This window comes from Pleurodeles waltl, chromosome 4_1 (assembly GCF_031143425.1).
Source record: "Pleurodeles waltl isolate 20211129_DDA chromosome 4_1, aPleWal1.hap1.20221129, whole genome shotgun sequence".
Classification (NCBI taxonomy): Eukaryota; Metazoa; Chordata; class Amphibia; order Caudata; family Salamandridae; genus Pleurodeles; species Pleurodeles waltl.
This window is the reverse complement of record NC_090442.1, coordinates 993,978,166-994,002,066: the sequence shown is the minus strand read 5'-3', so window position 1 is coordinate 994,002,066 and position 23,901 is coordinate 993,978,166. Positions and strand designations below refer to the sequence as shown.

The following is a 23,901-nucleotide window of genomic DNA, read 5'->3' as shown; positions in this document are numbered from 1 at the left end:
TTATGCAATTGTCTTTCTGCTCAGCAGTAAGACAATCAGCCAAAACTACACCTTCCACAAGAGCATCTTGTTCTGTGGAAGAGAAGAGATCAGGTAGAGGATCACTGTCTTCTTCCTGTCCCTCATCAGTTGCCATGAGCAGGGTGAGATCAGCCCTGTCATAGTAGGGTTTCAGGCGGTTGACATGGAGCACCCTAAGGGGACTCCTGGCAGTGCCTAAGTCAACTAAATAGGTGACTTCTCCCTTTTTTTCAACAATTGTGTGGGGTCCACTCCATTTATCTTGGAGTGCTCTTGGGGCCACAGGCTCCAAGACCCACACTTTCTGCCCTGGTTGGTACTGAACCAAAACAGCCTTCTGATCATGCCATTGCTTCTGGAGCTCTTGGCTGGCCTGAAGGTTTTTACTGGCCTTTTTCATGTACTCAGCCATCCTTGATCTGAGGCCAAGTACATAATCCGCAATATCCTGCTTAGGAGCTTTTAAAGGTTGTTCCCAACCCTCCTTTACAAGTGTGAGTGGACCCCTAACAGGGTGTCCAAAAAGAAGTTCAAAGGGGCTGAAGCCCACTCCTTTCTGGGGTACCTCCCTGTAGGCAAAAAGGAGGCATGGTAGAAGGATATCCCATCTCCTGCGGAGTTTTTCAGGGAGACCCATAATCATGCCTTTGAGAGTTTTATTAAATCTCTCCACCAGTCCATTTGTTTGTGGATGATAGGGTGTTGTGAACTTGTACGTTACACCACACTCCTTCCACATGGCCTTTAAGTATGCAGACATGAAATTGCTTCCCCTGTCTGATACCACTTCCTTTGGGAAGCCCACCCTGGAAAATATTCCCAGGAGGGCCTTTGCCACTGCAGGTGCTGTAGTGGTCCTTAAAGGAATAGCTTCAGGATATCTTGTGGCATGGTCCACTACCACCAAGATAAATCTATTGCCTGAAGCAGTAGGAGGGTCAAGGGGGCCAACTATGTCAACCCCTACCCTTTCAAAGGGAACCCCAACCACAGGCAGTGGGATAAGGGGTGCCTTTGGGGTGCCACCTGTCTTGCCACTGGCTTGACAGGTTTCACAGGACTTACAAAATTCCTTTGTGTCCTCAGACATTCTAGGCCAATGAAACAGGGGAACAAGCCTGTCCCAAGTTTTCATTTGTCCTAGATGCCCAGCTAAGGGAATGTCATGTGCCAGTGTTAGGAGGAACTTTCTGTACTCCTGAGGAATCACTAATCTCCTGGCAGCTCCAGGTTTAGGATCCCTATGCTCAGTGTACAAGAGGTTGTCCTCCCAGTAAACTCTGAGAGTCACTGACATCCCCATTAGCCTGTTTGACAGCTTGCTGTCTGAGACCCTCTAATGTGGGACAGGTTTGCTGTGCCACACTCAGCTCCTCTCTGGCAGGCCCCCCTTCACCCAAAAGCTCAGCAGTGTCTGCTTCCAGCTCCTCTAGTGTAGGTTCTGCACAGGGAGGGAATTCTTCTTCCTCAGAAGTAGAATCCACTGTAGAGGGAGGGATAGTAGGAAGTGGTTTGCTTCTACTAGCCCTAGCTTTAGGGAGCACTTGGTCCATTGTTCCAGGATCCAAGCTTCCCTGTCCTTTTTGCTTTTTGGCCTGAGCCCTTGTCAAAGCAAAAATATGCCCTGGGATGCCCAGCATTGCTGCATGGGCCTCCAACTCCACATCTGACCAAGCTGATGTCTCCAAATCATTCCGTAATAGACAGTCTACAGGTAAATCTGAAGCTACCACAACTTTCTTTGGACCAGTAACCCCCCCCCAGTTGAGATTTACAACAGCCATGGGGTGGCTAAGTGTGTTGTTGTGAGCATCGGTTACTTGGTACTGGTGACCAAGTAGGTGTTGTTCCGGGTGGACCAGTTTCTCTATGACCATAGTCACACTGGCTTCAGTGTCCCTGTAGGCCTGAACCTCAACACCATTTATTAGGGGTAGCTGCTTGTACTTATCCATATTAAGGGGACAAGCAACTAAGGTGGCTAAATCAATAGCCCCCTCAGAGACTAACACAGCCTCTGTGGCCTCCCTAACAAGGCCAACCCCAACTAAGTTACCAATAGTGAGCCCAGCTACTCCCTTGGATTGGCTATTAGGAGGTTTGCTCCCACCACCACTGCTATTAGTAGGGACACTAGGTGTAGCAGTAGGGGTTGTAGTGGTAGGAGGCTTGGTGCCTTTCTTTGGACAACTGGGATCTGTTGTCCAATGGCCTTTTATTTTACATAAATAGCACCATGGTTTCTTTTCCTTGTTCTGATTAAAAGAGGATTTGGGCCCACCACCCCCACCAGAGTGTTTTTGTGGGCCTGATGAAGACTCATTTTTAGATTTGTCCCCACCCTTGTCAGAAGACTTACCATCCTTCTTTTTGTTGCCATCTTTGTCACCCCCTGTATGAACTTTTCTGTTCACCCTTGTTCTGACCCATTTGTCTGCCTTCTTTCCCAATTCTTTGAGAGAGGTCAGATCAGAGTCCACCAAGTACTGGTGCAACAAATCAGACACACAATTATTAAGAATATGCTCTCTCAGGATCAAGTTATACAGGCTGTCATAATCAGTAACTTTACTGCCATGTAACCACCCCTCCAAGGCCTTCACTGAATGGTCAATGAAATCAACCCAGTCTTGTGAAGACTCCTTTTTGGTCTCTCTGAACTTTATCCTGTATTGTTCAGTGGTTAAGCCATAACCATCCAGGAGTGCATTCTTAAGAACTTGGAAATTATTAGCATCATTTTCTTTCACAGTAAGGAGCCTATCCCTACCTTTTCCACTAAATGATAGCCATAGGATAGCAGCCCACTGCCTTTGAGGGACATCCTGTACAACACAGGCCCTCTCAAGTGCAGCAAACCACTTGTTAATGTCATCCCCCTCCTTGTAAGGGGGAACTATCTTGTGCAGATTCCTGGAATCATGCTCTTTTACAGGATGACTATGGGGAATACTGCAGCTGCCACCATGGGTTTCTAAACCCAGTTTCTGTCTCTCCTTCTCTACTTCTAAAGTCTGTCTATCCAAATCCAGCTGTTGCTTCTTGAGCTTCAGTCTGGTTTGTTCCACTCTCAATCTATTGAGCTCCCTTTCTAACAATCTGTCATCAGGGTGGGTGGGAGGGACATGCCTTGAAACAGAAGTATGGTGAGAATGGACAGAAGGAGACCTGTCCCTTACAGAAGCCACCCTAACAGCTTGGCTAACAGAAACATCACTACCAGTATGGTGAGAATAAATGCTTTTGCTATGATGTGAGACAACACTATTTATATGGTGTGGCTCATCATCATTACCAACTATGCTAGACTGTCTAGTAATGGGCAGGCTAGGAAGTTTCTTTCCTGAATCTTTTCCTGGGGGAGTCCCTGGATCAGATTGAGAACCATTAGCTACTTTTTCAACAGATTGGGCACTTATGGCCTTATCCTGTACTCTAAGCATGTTAATTAACAGTTCTAAGGAAGGATTCTTCCCTACACTCAAACCTCTCTCTATGCAGAGACTCCTTGCTCCTTTCCAGCTAAGGTGATCATATGCAAGTTTGGACAGATCAACATTTTGGCCTGTGCCAGACATTTTTAGAGAGAGTTAAAGTGATAGTAAAAGATAAAAAGGTTGTCAGAGCTTTTAGAAAGACAGAAAAAAACTTTTTTAACTTTTTAGAACTTTTTAGAAAGTTAGAAGTACTTTTCAGCACTTAGAAAAGAGTGAGAAGAGGAAATGCAAAACTTTTTGGCTATGTGTATATACACTGACCTTGTTTTGTATATTTTTCTCTTATGAAAAGTACAATGACAAGAGTGGTAAGTAGTCTCAAAGCACTTATCCCACCGCTGCACAACCAATGTAGGAGGCTGGACTGGCTTGTAGTGAGTACCAAGGGTACTTGCACCTTGCACCAGGCCCAGTTATCCCTTATTAGTGTATAGGGTGTCTAGCAGCTTAGGCTGATAGCCCTGAACTAGGAGACGTGTGAAGCTACTACAGTACCACCTAGTGTCATATGCACAATATCATAAGAAAACACAATACACAGTTATACTAAAAATAAAGGTACTTTATTTTTATGACAATATGCCAAAGTATCTTAGAGTGTACCCTCAGTGAGAGGATAGGAAATATACACAAGATATATATACACAATAGCAAAAATATGCAGTATAGTCTTAGAAAACAGTGCAAACAATGTATAGTTACAATAGGATGCAATGGGGACACATAGGGATAGGGGCAACACAAACCATATACTCCAAAAGTGGAATGCGAACCACGAATGGACCCCAAACCTATGTGACCTTGTAGAGGGTCGCTGGGACTATTAGAAAATAGTGAGAGTTAGAAAAATAACCCTCCCCAAGACCCTGAAAAGTGAGTGCAATGTGCACTAAAGTTCCCCTAAAGACAAAGAAGTCGTGTTAGAGGAATAATGCAGGAAAGACACAAACCAACAATGCAACAACTGTGGATTTCCAATCTAGGGTACCTGTGGAACAAGGGGACCAAGTCCAAAAGTCACAAGCAAGTCGGAGATGGGCAGATGCCCAGGAAATGCCAGCTGCGGGTGCAAAGAAGCTTCTACTGGACAGAAGAAGCTGAGGTTTCTGCAGGAACGAAAAGGGCTAGAGACTTCCCCTTTGGTGGACGGATCCCTCTCGCCGTGGAGAGTCGTGCAGAAGTGTTTTCCCGCCGAAAGAACGCCAACAAGCCTTGCTAGCTGCAAATCGTGCGGTTAGCGTTTTTGGTCGCTGCTGTGGCCCTGGAGGGACCAGGAGGTCGCAAATTGGACCAGGAGAGAGAGGGGACGTCGAGCAAGACAAAGAGCCCTCTCAGCCGCAGGTAGCACCCGGAGAAGTGCCAGAAACAGGCACTACGAGGATGCGTGAAACGGTGCTCACCCGAAGTCGCACAAAGAAGTCCCACGTCGCCGGAGAACAACTTAGGAGGTCGTGCAATGCAGGTTAGAGTGCCGTGGACCCAGGCTGGACTGTGCACAAAGGATTTCCGCCGGAAGTGCACGGAGGCCGGAGTAGCTGCAAAAGTCGCGGTTCCCAGCAATGCAGTCTAGCGAGGTGAGGCAAGGACTTACCTCCACCAAACTTGGACTGAAGAGTCACTGGACTGTGGGGGTCACTTGGATAGAGTCGCTGGATTTGAGGGACCTCGCTCGTCGTGCTGAGAGGAGACCCAAGAGACCGGTAATGCAGCTTTTTGGTGCCTGCGGTTGCAGGGGGAAGATTCCGTCGACCCACGGGAGATTTCTTCGGAGCTTCTGGTGCAGAGAGGAGGCAGACTACCCCCACAGCATGCACAAGCAGGAAAACAGTCGAGAAGGCGGCAGGATCAGCGTTACAGAGTTGCAGTAGTCGTCTTTGCTACTATGTTGCAGTTTTGCAGGCTTCCAGCGCGGTCAGCAGTCGATTTCCTTATCAGAAGGTGAAGAGAGAGATGCAGAGGAACTTGGCTGAGCTCATGCATTCGTTATCTAAAGTTTCCCCAGAGACAGAGACCCTAAATAGCCAGAAAAGAGGGTTTGGCTACCTAGGAGAGAGGATAGGCTACTAACACCTGAAGGAGCCTATCAGAAGGAGTCTCTGACGTCACCTGGTGGCACTGGCCACTCAGAGCAGTCCAGTGTGCCAGCAGCACCTCTGTTTCCAAGATGACAGAGGTCTGGAGCACACTGGAGGAGCTCTGAACACCTCCCAGGGGAGGTGCAGGTCAGGGGAGTGGTCACTCCCCTTTCCTTTGTCCAGTTTCGCGCCAGAGCAGGGGCTAAGGGGTCCCTGAACCGGTGTAGACTGGCTTATGCAGAATTGGGCACATCTGTGCCCAAGAAAGCATTTCCAGAGGCTGGGGGAGGCTACTCCTCCCCTGCCTTCACACCATTTTCCAAAGGGAGAGGGTGTAACACCCTCTCTCAGAGGAAGTTCTTTGTTCTGCCATCCTGGGCCAGGCCTGGCTGGACCCCAGGAGGGCAGATGCCTGTCTGAGGGGTTGGCAGCAGCTGCAGTGAAACCCCAGGAAGGGCAGTTTGGCAGTACCAGGGTCTGTGCTACAGACCACTGGGATCATGGGATTGTGCCAACTATGCCAGGATGGCATAGAGGGGGCAATTCCATGATCATAGACATGTTACATGGCCATATTCGGAGTTACCATTGTGAAGCTACATATAGGTAGTGACCTATATGTAGTGCACGCGTGTAATGGTGTCCCCGCACTCACAAAGTTCAGGGAATTGGCTCTGAACAATGTGGGGGCACCTTGGCTAGTGCCAGGGTGCCCTCACACTAAGTAACTTTGCACCTAACCTTTACCAGGTAAAGGTTAGACATATAGGTGACTTATAAGTTACTTAAGTGCAGTGTAAAATGGCTGTGAAATAACGTGGACGTTATTTCACTCAGGCTGCAGTGGCAGGCCTGTGTAAGAATTGTCAGAGCTCCCTATGGGTGGCAAAAGAAATGCTGCAGCCCATAGGGATCTCCTGGAACCCCAATACCCTGGGTACCTCAGTACCATATACTAGGGAATTATAAGGGTGTTCCAGTAAGCCAATGTAAATTGGTAAAAATGGTCACTAGCCTGTTAGTGACAATTTGGAAAGAAATGAGAGAGCATAACCACTGAGGTTCTGATTAGCAGAGCCCCAGTGAGACAGTTAGTCACTACACAGGTAACACATTCAGGCACACTTATGAGCACTGGGGCCCTGGGTTACCAGGGTCCCAGTGACACATACAACTAAAACAACATATATACAGTGAAAAATGGGGGTAACATGCCAGGCAAGATGGTACTTTCCTACACATTCTCCTTAACAAGACTTTTTACAGCTCCTGTACACCAGGAGATTTCACCAACGAGAGCTACCTCCTGCTTTGTTGTCCCCAGTACTCCTTTTTCCATAACTTAAGCCACATTCTGTAGTCATGGCCCACCATTCCCATTCAGGTAGGTTGTCTATAGCACATTATTGCTTCTTTGCAACACAGATGTCAGAATCCTGGCAATCGCTTGATTCCCCTTTTGTTACTCCTAGGTTCCAGTTCTGAGGCGTAGTGCCTACTTCGGGGATTTCTGGGAAAATCATTAGGGTTTTAGCACATTTTGAAGCCCTGCTTCGAGACCTTCTCTCGTGAGCTCATTTGGCTCTGTCCCAAGAGAACTCTATCTTGCCTGACCACAGTTGGCCCCTGTAGGAAATTTTGACATGGTCACACCCACTTTTTGCCTAGTATTTGATGCAACTATGACAGAAAGTGCACTGGGTCCCTGCTATCCAGGCACCCAATGGCAGATCTCTTTCTCCAAAACGGTACAATTGTTCACCAATTGGCAATACCTTGGGTCCCTCTGTTAGTCCCTAGTAAATGGTACCCATGCTACCTAGGGCATGGGTACCAAAAGAGGGTCCCCAAAGGCTGCAACATGTATTGTGCCACCTTCATGGACCCCTCACCTAGCTCACGCAGGCTACCATTGCAGACTGCATGTCTTGGTGCAGCTAAAAGTGAAAACATGACATGACGCACATCCTGTGTGCCGTGCCCACTAACAATGCATGCATATATGTAAGTCACCCCTTCAACAGATCTTCCAGCCGTAAGGCTGGGTGCATTATATTACATGTGTGGACTTACCTGCAAGAACAGATATGCCCCTGCTGTGTCTTTGTCGATTCTTAGACATAGTAAGTGATCAAGGAAGCCATTTTAAGTTCATATGCTGGACACTAGCCAATACGAGTTCCCCAGCTAACATGATGGCTTCACTGAAACTAGGAATGTTTGGTTTCAAACATCCCGTGTTAATAAACCCTCACTTTTTCCAGTGATGGATTTGTTAATACATGCACCCAGAGAGCACCTTAGAGTTGCCCCCTGAAAAACCTACCAACGACTAGTATGCTGGCTGACTGGTCTCAACCAGCCTGCCACCCACAGACATGTTTCTAGCCCCCAGATCCTTCACTCTCAAGCGGTCAAGAACAAAGCTTGCAATGGCAGGGGTGTTACGCACCCCTTCCAACAGGATGACCTGCAAATTAGCATTCCAAGTTGGGGGCTTCATTAGCTCACCACCTTTGGTATGCAAATCTGGCTTCCCTCAGAGCTGAGGAAATCTGACCCCCCTCTTGACCCAGGGCTCATTTGGCATATTGACAGGCTGGAGAATTGGTAGTCATAGAAGTGTGTCCACCTTCAGGCCAGTTCTACACCTAGTGAGAGCGACCTGATGTGGACACGAAATTTGAAAGTCTGCCATTTTGGTGATGGCAGAGCTAGAGAACTCTGGGACAGGGCTATGCCCACTTCCCACTGGAAGTGGTCATATAGGGGGGCATAGTGACCCCAAGGGTAAATAGCCCATTGGTTACTACCACACATTCTCCTAACATTCCTAAATTCAGCATTTAGGGGAGCCCCTGCCACCACAAAATCAGATCCTGCTGACCTGAAAGAAGGAGAACACTAAAGAGACGCTAAAGCAAGAACAGAAGACCAGTGACTGGCTCAACGCCAACTGTGCCAGCCTGCTTACTGACTTAGACAATTGTGACAAAGATGTCTCGTCCTACAGCTGCGTGTGCCTCTAAAAACCTGGGAAGACTGCCAGCCTTGACCCAAAAAACAAGAACTCCTGTGGAGTAACGGAGTTGCTCCTCTGCATCTTGCAGGGCCCCAAAGAAGAACTGAGAGGACTCCAGACTGCCAAAACCTGACATTGGACGGCACCACTGCACCCATGCTCCTTAGCCCGAGTCGAAGTGAGCCAACTGTGCTAGTGTGGTTCCCAGGCCCTCCAGAGATGACGCCCACCTTGGGTCAGCCCATTGTGGGCTCCACTGCAACTCCTGTAGCCTCTTTGTACAGGACACCCTCTACTGTGAGAGACCTTGTGATCAAGGCCTGATGCCTGAGGACACCTCTGCTTCCGGCCACCCAGGACTGAGGAGAAGAGACCCAAAGGTTTCCCCACGCACCCCAGCCGTGTGAGACCTGAGCCCACTTGTTGGTTCTGTCAGACTGGACCCCGAGTCCACGCCTGCAGCATCTTTCTGCAGACCGCCTCCACCACTATTGCCTTTGGTGACAGAAACCCGACGCCTCAGGAAACTTCTGCACCCGCCTGCTCTGGCCCCAGGAAAAGAGCACCAAAAGTGTCCTCACGTCACCGAGCATCACAAGATCTGAACCCCCTTGTTTGTTCACTCGGACTGGCCCCATCAGCCCCTACCTGCAGCATCTTTCTGACTGGACCAGTCCCCATTGACTTCAACGGGGCAACTGAATCTGAACTGCACCCAGCCGTCCCAGTGTCACCCGAGGTGACCTGTTGCTGTGGCCTAGGACCCCCCTCTATATTCATCTTAAGTCTGGAAGATTTGTCCAATACGCCGCTGTTGAGTACCTGTGTGCTGTACATGTTTTTCCACCATAGGTTAACATTTCTGCTTCAGAAATTGCACTTCAACTTTTCAAAACTGTAATAATTTATATTACAAAATGTACTTACATGATTGTATTGATTGTGTTGCCTAAACATATATAAAGATACATATTATGTTTGTAAGTTGGTGTGACTCCTTATTGATTTGTGTGCATCATTTGACTGTATGCCTACTACAGGTGTCTTAACACTCCTCTCTGATAAGCTTAAGGATGCTGAACCACACTGCCTCCTAAGAGAGCACCTTGGGTTTGCCAGAGCAAGCCCCTGTCCACTTGTAAGGGAACCCCTGGACTCTTTGCACAGTATACCTCACTTTGGTCTGCCATATAAAGAGCCAGCTTCCTACAGTCCCTTTAATCAGTAAGAGATTGCTTACAATATGTCTGAATTGATTTGTATGTAATGTATCCCTGTTATTTATTCCATTTATAGACCGTCTGTGTAGAAAAAAATGAAACACTTGGTGGAACTTGCCTGAATGTTGGTTGCATTCCCTCCAAGGTGAGCAGACTTTCCGGTTTCACTCACTTTTTATGCAGAATGGGCATCTACTAGACTACGAGTTATGTGAAAGTAGAGCAGCACATGAATTTGTATATAAGCCGTACAATTATGCATGCAAAGTACGAAAAGACAAATACGACTTAAACTGGTGCGTGGCACCAAACCTATGTTGCCTGCTGGCCGCAACTACGTCACCTGTCCCCCTTTCGGGTCCTTGTCTAGACACAACACAATTATTTATTATTTGAGTATGTCTATGTGCAGTAGAGTCCTACTCCTGGTCATTCTGGATTCACTGGAGATGTGTAATTTGTTTGCCAAGTGAGATTCTGGATAGTGGGGCAAGTATTTTATAAGTGAGTTGAGGAAAGGAATAAAGGAGGGCCATTAGGGTTTTAGTTCTGGAGATTCGGGTTTCGGTTTGGTAGGGGATGTTGAGGGAGGGTGGCATTAGTAGCCTCATCTGTGACTGGTAGAAGAGTACAGTAAGAGGCTATTGGACGAACTTTAAGAAGTGGACAGTGTGTGTTTCTGACATTGTTCGGTTAATAAAGGAATTAATAATGTTAGTGCTGTGGGTAATGGTAGTTTGGATTTGAGAGAGCTTATGGTGCAGAATGAATTCTGTGTAATGTTTGAGAAGATATGATTGAAACAGTACTCTGATTTGAGTAAGTATGGACATTGGTCACCAGATTGAGTGGCAGTTAGTAGGAATCAAGATGCATTTATGTTTTCTCTACCATATCCATAACCTTGCACATTTGTGTTTTAAGGGCAATGATGGTTGGTGTAATCTAGGGCTGTGGTCCAGGGGTTAAGGTGTAGGTGGCATAGGAGTTTGAAGTTTGACAATAAAGTGTGATTGAAATGGTCAAACGAGATGCTGTCCATGTGTTGGGACAAGTTAGCATGCATTCCAGATAGTTTATACTGAGTTGATAACATGGATGGAGTGAAGGCTGTTGATGAGTGTGGCTCAAGGAGTTGCCAGTTAAAGCAACATGGGAGAATAGGCAAGTGAATTAAATACAGGGAAAGTTGGGTGAGTTGCCATGAGAGTTGGCAGAGAGCCCCTGTGCCTTGGACCGTGAGTAGAGAGTGCAGCTGATTAGATCGGGTACTGCCTAGCATCTGAATTCTAATTTGAAATCACAGAGAGCCATCAATAAGATTGATGCATTCCGGGTCCTCAGAGAGGTGCATTTTATTATCCTTATGTTGAGGGGGGGGAGGGGTTTGCACTGTAATGGTCATGTACTTAAAGGAGGGTAGGCAGCGCTCACAGGGTGAGGCAGGTGTGAAGGAGAGAGGCCTGGTTAAGTAGATTTGTTAGCCGCCACGTTAAGTTAGGTGCGGGAAGGAAGGTGAAGCAGGCTGTGTGTAGAGCAGCAGGCGTGGTACCGTCCTGACAAGTCATGTTTCAGAGATGGAAATGAAGTGAAGGTGGTGTGGGGTGGGAGTCAAAGTAACCAGTGAGGCAGTAATTCCCATGTGGCCCTCCAATTCTTCTGGACAGAGTTCTGAGAACACACCAGCAGTGGGACAGGGAAAAGGCAGACATCCATTCAAAGGCTGGTGTACTAGTCCATATATCCACCTCTCTCTAATACAGTGCCATTTCTTGTACAGCTGACATTCATTCCTCATTTCAGACAGCAGAGTGTCTTCCCACCTGTTGCAGGTAGCAAAACTACCACTTACTTGCCACAAACAGCACAACTATCATTCACTTGCACAGCAGAGCTATCCCCCAACTAGGGCATATCAGTTGCGTGCTCAAATGGATTATATCTTATTCAATGCAGAAAGGAAAGCTACATCTCCTGTCTCAGGCAGCAGAGCTATTCCATATTGGTTGTATGCAGCAGAGCTTTGCCTAGCTTCTCTGCAGTGTCTATTGATATATGAGTACTTACTTGATTGTGTGACTACCTGCTTGTTCTGCCTGTCTGTTTGCACCCATTCATACATCATGGGCACCCTGAGACACAAAACATTTTGTTACAATATAGGCCAGGAACAGTACTCGCCAGATGAGAAAAGGAAGATCCACGAGTATTACACAAAAAAGATTCTTACAGATAGTTGCTTAGGTCGCTTGAAAGGTCAGATCTTTGCCACGTCATGACAACACTGACATAACTGACCTCCATTCACACAGGTTAGATTAGAAGTTTGCCCAAACTACCCACCCCTTGTGGGACACTCTCCGGAAGATAACTCAGTCCCTTCAATCCACACTAGTTGTTAAGAAACTAAATCACCTCTGCTGGATAAAGGCCTGCTCAGTGATTTTAGAGCCCACAAGTAATTTGTGGATGCTGTGTAATACAGACATCTAGTTACATAAGGTAACAGTCCATATGCAGCATGTCAGGAGGCTGCTGGAATATTTACCCTTTTAGGATGTTCAGTATTATAAATAAATATTATGGCTTGGAAAATTAACCTACTAGGGCGTTTGTGGAGTACTTTGTAGGTGTGGAGCGGCTATATGCATGTGAGAAGTCATCCAGCGGATGAAGGGAATCACAAGTGGTTCAGCATGCCAGTGATTGTGGGGGGCCTAATGGGAGGTGGAAACTGATGGGAAAGGAAGATCCATCTTCATCCAGTTATTTATTTCCAAAAATGGTTTAGCAGCTGTAATGTTCACACCTAATAACTCTGTCCCGCTATTCTTAAAGCATTAACAATATGTGTCCCCTCTATTCACGTTTTGTATTATTTGGATGAATACTGCTTAGAGAGTGAAACTGCTGCTTATTGGTATGTGCTTATAAGCAACTGTTTTACTCTAAGGGTCACAAGTTAAAATCCTGACAAGGCTGACTCCTTAGTGGCTCCACATCTACTAACCTGAAAGCACTACTTGTTTTTCAAACTTACTCCAGCATAGGTCCATAGCTTTACATTTAATTAGTATGCTTCTGTTCAGTGTCATTACTGCATATGGAACCACTACTTTTAACCCCCTTTCAACACATATAATTTCCTCTTTAGTTCCCCCCACCCCAAACACCCAAACCCTATAAAGAAACAGAGAACTCAAAGTGAAGCACCAATTATGGGAAACTTGCTAAGCCAAAATGTAACAACCGAATCCTTGAATCACATTGGCATAATTCAGACTGAATGGGCGATACTCTTCTAGAAGATACATCGGAGAAGCTACTACAAAGTTATCAAGAGACAAAAAGGTCTATAGTGCTCAGCGTATCAGAGGTATCATATCAGCCAAAAAATTATTCAGTATCTATCAAGATTGGTCCAACTCAGACTTCTTAAAGAGTGACCCCTGTGCTCATTCCAGCAACACTGCGAAGACCTCTTTGCTTTTTTTCAACACCAAGATGGACAAAACCCAGAATCCACTCCCCCTCCCCCCCTGAAGCTCTGCCTTACTTCCATCTCATCCACCCCCCCACAGCCCTTCTTCACTTCTTTCATACTAAAGGAAACAGCTGAGAATCTGAACCTGGCCACCAAAACAAAAGCACCCTTACCTCATAAGATTCATGCTCCGGCAACTTGGTTCAAACAGTTCCTCCCCGTTAGACGCTGCAGGTGTCACTAAAGTGATCAATGTCTCCCATCTCTCTGGCACAATTTCTGCATCCCTTACTCAGGATATCATACTCCTCTTCTGCCAACCCCAAAATCCACCTGAACACAAACATATTTCCAGTCTCCCAGTTCTCCGCAACATCTTGAATAGTGAGATGACCATTCTGTGGTTCTGTAAGACCTCCTTTAGAATCAGGTCTCTGACCCTCAAGAGACAAAGAAACTGCACTGGATAATACAACAGAAGAGCTCCTCCTCTTCATATTCTAGGGTAACAAAACTGGCTTATATTGACTTTTTACTCTGCCTAATCCACAACAGACCACTCAGTCTTGCTTTTGAGGCTTGAATGGTTGTCAGGAATGTTCTGGTCCCATGCTCACTTGTTCAGGCAAAATAAGGTCATTAGTTTTGCGTTATTTTCCAATAGTCACAGTCAGAAACTCCGGATTTGATCATTCGAAGCATTCAAATGGCCAATTAGTACCTGGCCGTGTCCCTCAAAGGTCATGCGTCTGGTGCCTTTTTGTCAACATTTACATACATCCATTGACTCAGCTCCTTGAGCAGCACCATGTGATACAAAATTGTATCTTGATTATGCACAGATCCATTTCCGATTAGAAAGCAGGCCAGAGACTGTATTCAGATTCACTTTTTGGCTGGTCTTTGTGCTCCACTGGGCATAGGAGAGCTTCCTCTGCATTAATAGTGCCAAGACTGAGATTCTAGCAATTGGAAACACTAAATCTGATTCACTGCTGTTCAATTTGCCCTCAAGACAGGCCTCCTTGGGTTAACATAATCTCAAAAGGTATAACAGACCACAGCGTTGAGCTGACTAGATCTTTCGTCCTGGTATGTCTGTCACTTAAATATCTATTCAGCCTTTAAAAAAAACTCATTGCACACCCAAAAGATGTCAGCATCAGGCACCTAGGCATCATAATTAGGATCACATTAAACTGGACTTTACAGCTCTTCTTTGGCTCCCCTTCAATGCCAGGGTCAACTTCAAGTTTTAATACACAGTGTATAAAATATACTGGGGGAACTCCCTGTATGCCTACAGAAAATTACACCTTACTGTGCCCCAACCAAAGCTTTTCCCTCTGGCTATTTTTTGGATCACCTAACTAACATTTGAGAGGATGAACCATGGAGGAAGAACACTAGGTGCACAAGGTCCCAGTCTCTGGAACGTCCTCAGCATAAATTTGAGATCCAAGCCCAGCTTTGTGCTATTCAGGAAACTTGTGAAAACCAAACTACTCACACTTGCCTATTACTGTAGAAAGCACAGGACATCGATCACAATTGAAGAATTTCTGGCATGGTTAGCCATCTGTCTGGACTCTGCTTTCCAGTCATAATGTTCTCTCCTCCACACTTCTCTCAAACACCTTGAAGTAGACAAAAGGATCCATGTAGCACTTTATAAAACTTCCAATAAAGTAATAAATATCTGGCATTCCTTCGGAGTACTATTAAATTGAATACTAGTGTCCGCGCATAGAAATGGAAGTGTGGTTCAACATGCTGCAAAAACAACACGTTATTTCTATTACTATTGGAACATGATTATGCTGATTGGAAGCCAAACCTCAGTTGCCATATTTAATTTTCGTATTTCGTACTACAAACTTAATTGCTTCCAGGAACTTCATAGCTAAAAAGAATGGACATAGACTTTTTTGACAGTGTTTAACGATGGTGTAGCCAGCTTTTAAGAATGCCCACATTTTTGCAATCTCCTGGTTGAAAAATGTAAAGCGAATTGCCCAGTATCATACTGTGTTGGTCTAGTGGGAGTGCCAGGATTAGAATTCACGTCTCTTTATTCCAAAATCCCTCCAGTAACATCTCTCTGAAATATGGAACATATTCTGCTATATAAAGTGCTTGCAATGAGAGCAGCAGGAGCAAAGATGCAAACAGATTTTAAAGCACATCTCCAATCATCCAAGCCAACTCTAAAAGATTGTCACCTTATCATAATCATGCTAATTTGGCCGTCTTGAAAAACGTATCTGTACTTGCAGTATTAAATATGGGCACTCCCTCATGACTTTTTGTAATCACTGTGGACGGCATGTATTAAATTATTGCAGTGATGCTGATAATTGCTATGATTTACTGATCACAAATCTAAATCCTGACGACCTACTCAACCATTCCTCCTTCACAGAAGTGTAAGAGAATACCCTTACATTTGGTAGTAGTGACCGCACTTACAAATGTCCAATGTGGTTGGAGTGGCTGCATAAAAACAAGCGGGTGCTAACATTATTGGAATATGCTGATCATTCAAATCCATACCTCAGGTACACTATTTAATCTTCTGCTGCCCAGGTTTGTGTTATGTAAATTATAGGTGTAGTAGGTAGTTAATAGTTTGAACTAGTTTCCATAGAAAATCGTTTTTTGCTTTTCTAATAACTTTGGTGCAGTTTGACAAATTTTCACAAAGTTTTCACAACTAGTTTGCCACTCACTTCTGCTGCTGTCTGCAAAGTTTCAAGGTGTTCCATCAAGCGGGGCTGAGAAAAAAGGGGGGTCCCAAAATGCATTTTCCCCATGCAAAATTTACATGTGGATTTAAGACACGACTACAGCCTGACCCGCCGAATGGAATTACACCAAGTTTGGCAGCAAGCTAGATCGTGGTCCAGAAAGTGTGCTTTTTGTAATTTGGTGCAAATCCATTTAGTAGGTTTGGAATATTATTAAAGTAAAAGAAATATGGATATCTAGGGATGCAGATCCTCATCAGGTTCAGGTGGATTTGCGGATCCACACGCCAACAGCAGTGCTGTGATTGACTTGCTGCAACCTGGGAGGAAAGATTTGGCCCCTGTTCTCAGCGGTGAACATAAAATGAAAAAGTGATAGAAGGGGTCAGGGTAGAGGTACCTTGGCCCCATGCAACTAATGAAGGGGTCTTTGAGGGACCCCTCAAAGGCACATACTCGCAGACAGACCCACACACCCACTCTCAGACCCTCAAAACCACTTAGAACCACACCACACCGCACTCACACAAACAATCACAGATCCACAAAACCACTCACAGGTGCAGACAGCCAGTCACACACACACCTACACAACCATTCACAGAGCCACTCAAACACCCATACCGCCACTGGCACACCTGCTCACAGACCCACAAAACCACTCACACCCAGGTTACAGGGACATTTTAGTTAGGAAATATCATTAAAATACTTTAGAAATTAACTGGAAAAAAAACAAAGTTTACAGGGAGTTGTAGTTAGGTTACAATTTATACACACAAAACCATAGGAATTCAGCAGTTATAATTATCTCAGGTAGCTAGGCCTCGTGACCAAAGGTAACTATAACTTGCGCAACATTACATGACACGTGACATCTTCTTTAACATCATTGATAATATCACTGCAGTATTTAAGAAAACTGTGCATGATGAGGACACAAGTTATCGTTACCTTGGGGCATGAGTTATACGTAATCAAGATAACTATAACTGCTTAATTTCTATGGTTTTGTATGTAAAATTTGAATCTAACATAATATCCTTGTAACATTTGGTGTTTACACACAGATGCACATATATACACACACACACACACACATATAATATCCTGGTGTTTCAGGACTGTACACTGTTGTTTTGTATTCAGCTAAAACATAAGAGTAGTTTGTCTCCCTAGACTGTTTTCCTTTCATTTGACACATATATAGTAGACAATGAAAGATGCAGGCTGCACAGAGACATGGCACAATGTATAGGCACACTTGTGGCTGAATGTTTGTTTGTGAAGCTCTTCCTTGTGGCTTCTTCTTCAGCATGAGGTCTGTAGTTACTTGTGGGAATATCCTGCAAATTTAATTTGCCATTTAGTGAAGAACCTGGGTTACTTTACAACTTTGAACAGTTTAGATTGATGTTATCATTAGGTTGAATTAATCCGCTTCCACAAACTTGTGTTATTCCGTTCTAATTCAGTAAAAGGTATGAAACCATAAAATACACACAGGATATAAAAACAACCTTTTTTTAAAGAAACATTCATTATTAGTTGATATGAAACTCTTAATTCTTTCACTTCTTGAAGACATTAATCACCGTCTCATTTCAAAATCTTTATATTTTTCTTTCAAAGAGGACATTACTCCTTGTCTCAATATCACTATAGTTAGGCTAAGTAACCTAGAGGGTAATATTGGGAGCAGTTTCCTTAATTTTGCCTCCTTAGTTGTGTTTAGGGTCATTTCAATACTTTTGTTTGTTCATTTTTGCTTCTTTTGATCTGTGCCGAGTTGTGACTCTGATACCAATGAATCTCTAAATAAGAATTTATTTCTTTACAGGCTTTGCTGAATAACTCACATCTTTATCACTTAGCTCATGGAAAGGATTTCGCCAGCAGAGGAATTGAAAGTAAGAATGGAGTCTGATAAGTTTTCAGTGTAAGCTTTTGCAGTGTTCCATTTCAACAGATGTACATGCCGAACACTGTGCATGTGAGGCTGCTTGTAGGTATTTATGTGTTTGACAGCAGGAGCAACTGTTTTAGGGTCATTAAGCTGTTTGTGGTTTGCCATGGTTTAAATAATTTAACTTTTTCTGTGGCGATTGAGAATAATTGATTTTCTCTCAAATTGCAGTTTTGGAATGCTTTTGCTAAGCGTTTAAAATTGCTTTTGTTTTTCCACATGTTGTGATGTGTGGTTTTTTTCCTACTTCAGGCAGTTGAAGGTCCTTAGTGAATTATTGGCTCAGAATTTAGGCTTTTTCTCTTAAACTGACGCTCTAATCCTCTGTTAAAGTCATCCCATGAGTCCTCAGCTGGAGCTGTCCTGTCCTTTTAGGGTTGAGCGTGCAAGCGCCCTAGTCTTTTGTAATCTATTTGTGGACTTTTAATCATACACACTCTTGCTGTTCATTCTTTGTCTGCTTTTCCTAAATGCTTAATTTTTACTGGTGCATTTTGTGAAATGTTCCTCCTGTGTGTGCTGAGTTCCCTCGCCAGGTGATTTAACTAAGAGAACATTTTTGTTGCCCATCACTCTACGTCATGCTTCCTCCTATTACAGCTTGTGATGGCCCCTCTCCCGGTTTCGGTTTGCCTTTCTTCACAGCCGCAATCCTTTCTAGACATTCACGCAGGGAGCCAATAACTCTTGCTCCCACACTCATTGCGGCGGTGGCGCTTTGAATCGACTTGCTTCTGTCGACTGTTTTACGTTTCATTTTCAATTTATGTGGCACGAAAAGTCCAGTTAGGAATTTATAACCCTAATAGCTCTGGCTCGAGCAAACACGACAACCATTGCATTGCAAATGCTTGTTTGTTTTTTTGCTGCTTTGCTCAAAATTGGACATTTAGTCTGTACTTCACAGCACATTCGGTTGCACGTATACTTTATTGCACCACACAGTATGTTCTGCACTCATTCCTTTTGCTGCACTGTACAGTAGCCTGGTGCATATTGGCTTTTTTCACATATGCTTGTTTTGCACTGTTTACTTATGTTTTGTAGTCAGACTCTTTTCCAGTACAGAGCAGAGTCTTTACTGCATTATACACTGTGTGCTGCTCGTATCTTGTAAGCTACACAACAACACACTGTTGAGAATTGCAAGAAAGTATCTTGTCTTTACTGCAAAATGTTAGCTTTCTTGATATGTTATAAATCTATATATTTTATTTTAAAACAGTTACAGGACTTAAGTTGAATCTTGATAAAATGATGGAACAGAAAAGTGGTGCAGTAAAGTCCCTTACAACTGGTATTGCTCACTTGTTCAAGCAAAATAAGGTCAGTAGTTTTTATCTATTTTGAGTAAATCTACTCAATTTATTTTCCAGTTTCTAGGTTTCTGAAGACCAGTTGATTTTCATATAGTGAATTTAGCTGTTATTTAAATTTTGTTACCTGTTATTCATGCACCCAGGAACAGGTTACTTACTGTTTTCCCATGGCCCAGTATGCAGAGCATGTTATGCAAATAGCTGTGTCTTACTCCCAACCTAGGTGTGACTTACAAGATGAAGACACCTTTCCAGAAAAAAGTAGTTGTTCCAAAAAATATTTTTCCACCAGATGTTAGTGCCATAACCGGTACCACAACATATATTTTATACATCAAAATTTATGGACGTGCTGAGAATAGCATGCATATGCTGGCATTCTGCACACCACGCTCTTACTGTAAGTCAGTAGATGACTGTTTGCTGCACAATGCAGACTGAATAAAATTTTCCAGCTTTAAAAAGCTCCCTTTGAATCAAGTGTATTGAACTTGTGATACAATCGGGTATTCTCTCTTTGAAAACTGTTTGTTCGATGGCATGTGTGGCTGTAGATACACATGTTCTGCATACTCCTGTTGGGTCCAGATGTGTGCAAGTTGTTTTTATTAGAAGTCTCTTGAGTCGCAAGGTAAAGTGACTCCTGCTCTCTGTGATAATGTGCGTGGGCATTGATTCCATTGTTAGATTGTTTTCTTGCTGCCAGCGTGGATCTGCCCTCCTCTGGAACTGCGTGAATCCTGCATCACAGGTGGTGGTCTGGAGGGGTCCCCTTGGTCCTCTCTGCCCTCTGTCCAGATTGGGAGATGGTGAGCCCTAGCCTTTTCATGCAGGACAGTACCCCTGTGCACTGTGACTCTTGCAGCTACCAAGACTTGTAGCCTCCTGGTCTAAGGGATCTTCATGATCTGAGTAGTCCTGGCCTCCAGCATTACGTCCTGCCAAGAAGAGTCTCCTCTCTGCCGCTCCAGCGATGTGGGACACCTCTCCAGTTGTGCTGAGTGGGCCTCACTGTGACTTACTGTGCCTGCTGCTAGTGGGTTGTCCGTGGGGGCTGTGACTGCTTCTGCTGGCTCTCCCGACAGCAGAGGGTCAGCCTGGATTCCCCTCCAAGGATCGAGTCTCCTGGACCTTGCTGGTCCTCTTCAGCCGTGCAACTCTTCTCTTGGTTCCTTTTGCGTTTTCCAAGGCTTGTTGGCGGTTCTCCTAACCACTGACCATCTGCAACCCGACGACCAACGTGGGACACCATCTGCACTGCTCCAAGGACTCCTCTTCAGCTCCTGCGCTTCACAGCTGGTCATCTTGCAAGTCAACCAGCTTATTCAATCCATAGAAGGGTGTGTAGTGGCTCCTGCCCCGACTGGACCCTCCATCATGGACTGGACTCTATCTCCTTCTTTTGCAGGTCCTCCTCTTCCAGAATCGACCTTTGGTTTCTTCTTGTCTGGTCCTGTTCTTGCACAATCCATTTTTTAAGTCCTTTTGTTAGTCTTTGGGAAGACCAGGTACTTACCTCTGCTCTCCTGGTCGCTGGGGGTCACTCAGGTACTCACCTCTTAGGGAACCTAGCTCTTCCAACGACTCCAAATCTTTGGATGGGGGACTGTATTTTGCATTCCAGTATTATTATAGTATATGTTTTGGCCCTCCCCTTGGGCCTGCACTATTTTCTACCATTCTTGCCAATGTTTGTTGTTTCTATACTAATTTCTGATTGCTATTGTGTATATACATAATGTGTACTTACCTCCAGTTGAGGGGACTCCCTATAAGTAATCGAGTGTAGTGTTACTGTAATAAAGTACCTTTATTTTTGTTACACTGTGTGGTTCCTTTCATGTGTGATAAGTTGCTGTGTGACTATTGTGGTATTGCATAAGCTTTGCATGTCTCCTAGATAAGTATTGGCTGCTCACCCACAGCTACTTTTAGAGAGCACTGGCTTCCTAGACACTGCCTACATTCACTCATAGGGGTTGCCTGGACTTGGTATAAGGTGCCACAGAGGAAACAACACCAAGGGCCGTGGAAAGGGTGCTTCCTGTTGCACAACATGCTCCACCTCAAAACAATGACTCACTACTCATTCCCTCCAATTACTTAACACCTGTTGGGGGAAGAATACAGCATTTCTTCTACATCTGACACACCATTGTAACAGGTAAGTGGGTGCTAGATATTATCGAATCTGGTTATTGTGTGGAGCTTATCAAAACACCTTAAACCACACCACCTCGCAGACCCAATCCCTCCACAAAACATCTAACCTTGCTCAAACAGAAGGTACAGGCTCTCTTACTCAAAGGAGCCATAGAACTCATCCCTCTTCAGCAGCAGGGCTCGGTAGTATACTCCCTATACTTCCTCACTCCCATAAAAGATGGCTCACTCCGGCCTATACTAGACCTCACGCCGTTAAATCGTCACAGCCTTTCTGAACTTTTCCATATGTTAACTCTACAAGATGTGATTCCCCTACTACAACAGGGCAACTTTATGTCTGCGCTAGGCTTACAAGACTCATACTTTTCACATTCCAATACATCCAGCACACTACAAATACCTCAGGTTTGTAATAGCGGGAATATCAATTCAAAGTGCTTCCATTCGGAGTCACTACTCCTACCCAGATATTCGCCAAATGTCTAGCGATAGTTGCAGCACATTTACACAGAGTATTCATGTCTTCCCATATTTGGACGACTGGCTCATAAAAGCCAATACAAGTCAGTTGTGTCTACAACATACGCAATCCACTCTACAACATTTTTATCAATTAGGGTTCACAATTAGTATACAAAAGTCACAGCTTCAAACTTCACAAATTCAGGCCTATTTAGGGGCTATTCTCAACACACAGTTGGGATTGGCCCTCCCGCAAGTTACCAGCTTCCACTTCTAAGGGCCCAGGGACTGGATTTGGCACCACTTAGCAAGTCAGGACTCTCAGCAGAAGGGCCCAAGCACTGACAGATGAAGTCTTTGATGTCCCCAAGACTTCAGAACAGGCGGCAATCTCAGTCTAAGCCCTTGGAGAAACTTCACAAGCAGTATTTCAGAAAGCAGAATCCAGTCCTTTCACTCTCAAGGAAGCAGCAACAGGCCTGCAAAGCAACAGGCAGAGAGGTAGGTCCTCCTCAAGTATCAAGCTGTTCTCCTTGGCAGTTATTCCTCTTGATCTAGAACGAATCTAAAGTTGGTGGGTCAGCATTCCAATACTTATGCTCATTTCTGCCTTTGAAGTAGGCAAACTTAAAAGGAAAGTCTTTGTAGTGCACAAGCCCCTACTTCTTCGTTGCCCTGCCACAGACACACACTAGGGGGTTGGAGACAGTATTTTGTGAGGCCAGGACACACCTCAGCCCCCTTTGTGTCACTGTCTAGAGAGAATTCACAAACAGCCCAACTGTCAGTCTGACCCAGACGTGGATTCAGCAGCCAAGCAGAGGCACAGAATAGTTAAGCAAGAAAATGCCCACTTTCTAAAAGTGGCGTTTTCAAACAGACAATCTAAATAACAACTTTACCAAAAGATGCTTTTTAAATTGTGAGTTTAGAGATCCCCAAACTCCATATCTCTAACTGCTCCCAATGGGAAACTGAACTTAAAAGATATCTCAAGGCAACCCCCATGTTATCCTATGAGAGAGATAGGCCGTGCAATAGTGAAAAACAAATTTAGCAGTATTTCACTATCAGCACATGTAAAACACACTAGTACATGTCCTACCTTTTAAATATTCTCCACCCTGCCCAGGGGGTTGCCTTGGACCTACTTAGGTGTGATGTACATGTAGTAAAAGGGAAGGTTTGGGCCTGGCAAGTGGGTACACATACCAGGTTGAAGTGGCAATTCAAAACTGCAAACACAGACACTGCAGTGGCAGGTCTGAGACATGTTTATAGGGCTACTCATGTGGGTGGCACAATCAGTGCTGCAGACCTCCTAGTAGCATTTGATTTACAGGCCCTGAATACCTCTGGTGCACTTCACTAGGGACTTACCAGTACATCAAATAGGCTAATCATGGATAAACCAATCACCAATATAATTTGGACTGAGAGCATATGGACTTTAGTACTGGTTAGCAGTGGTAAAGTGCCCAGAGTCCTAAAGCCAACAGAAACAGGCCAGGAAAAAAAACTGGAGGAAGGAGGCAGAAAGTTTGAGAATGACCCTGCAAAAAGGGCCAGGTCCAACATGCCTGCTGCAGGGATGTCTGGCAAGTTGATGGTCTCAGTCACAGGATAAATTACAAGATCTAGTGTTGGTAGACAGCTGCACTCCTCACTCTCTACAGTTGTGGAACACGCAGAACTTATCAAAGGGGTGGTTGTTCCTCAGCCCTGCTCCCCAGATCATTCTCACAGCGGACGCATGCCTCACAGGATGGGGTGCTCACCTACAAGACCTCACAATCCAGGGATTGTGGGACACCAACATCAAGTCCTACACGTCAGCTACTCGAAGCTTCAAGCCATTTATTTTGCATTGAAAGCCGTCCCAGTTCACTTGACAGGCAAAGTTGTTGTGGTCCGGACAGACA

At 44.8% G+C, this 23,901-nt stretch overlaps 1 protein-coding gene across 1 annotated transcript in view; it reads left to right on the top strand.

Moving 5' to 3' along the window:
• DLD (dihydrolipoamide dehydrogenase) overlaps positions 1-23,901 on the top strand; it is a 208,998-nt gene that overhangs the window by 46,953 nt on the left and 138,144 nt on the right. The window contains exons 4-6 of the mRNA XM_069229823.1: positions 9,912-9,980; positions 17,907-17,976; positions 19,258-19,358. Coding sequence (XP_069085924.1) covers positions 9,912-9,980; positions 17,907-17,976; positions 19,258-19,358 — 240 coding nt within the window. The remainder of the gene's footprint in view (positions 1-9,911; positions 9,981-17,906; positions 17,977-19,257; positions 19,359-23,901) is intronic.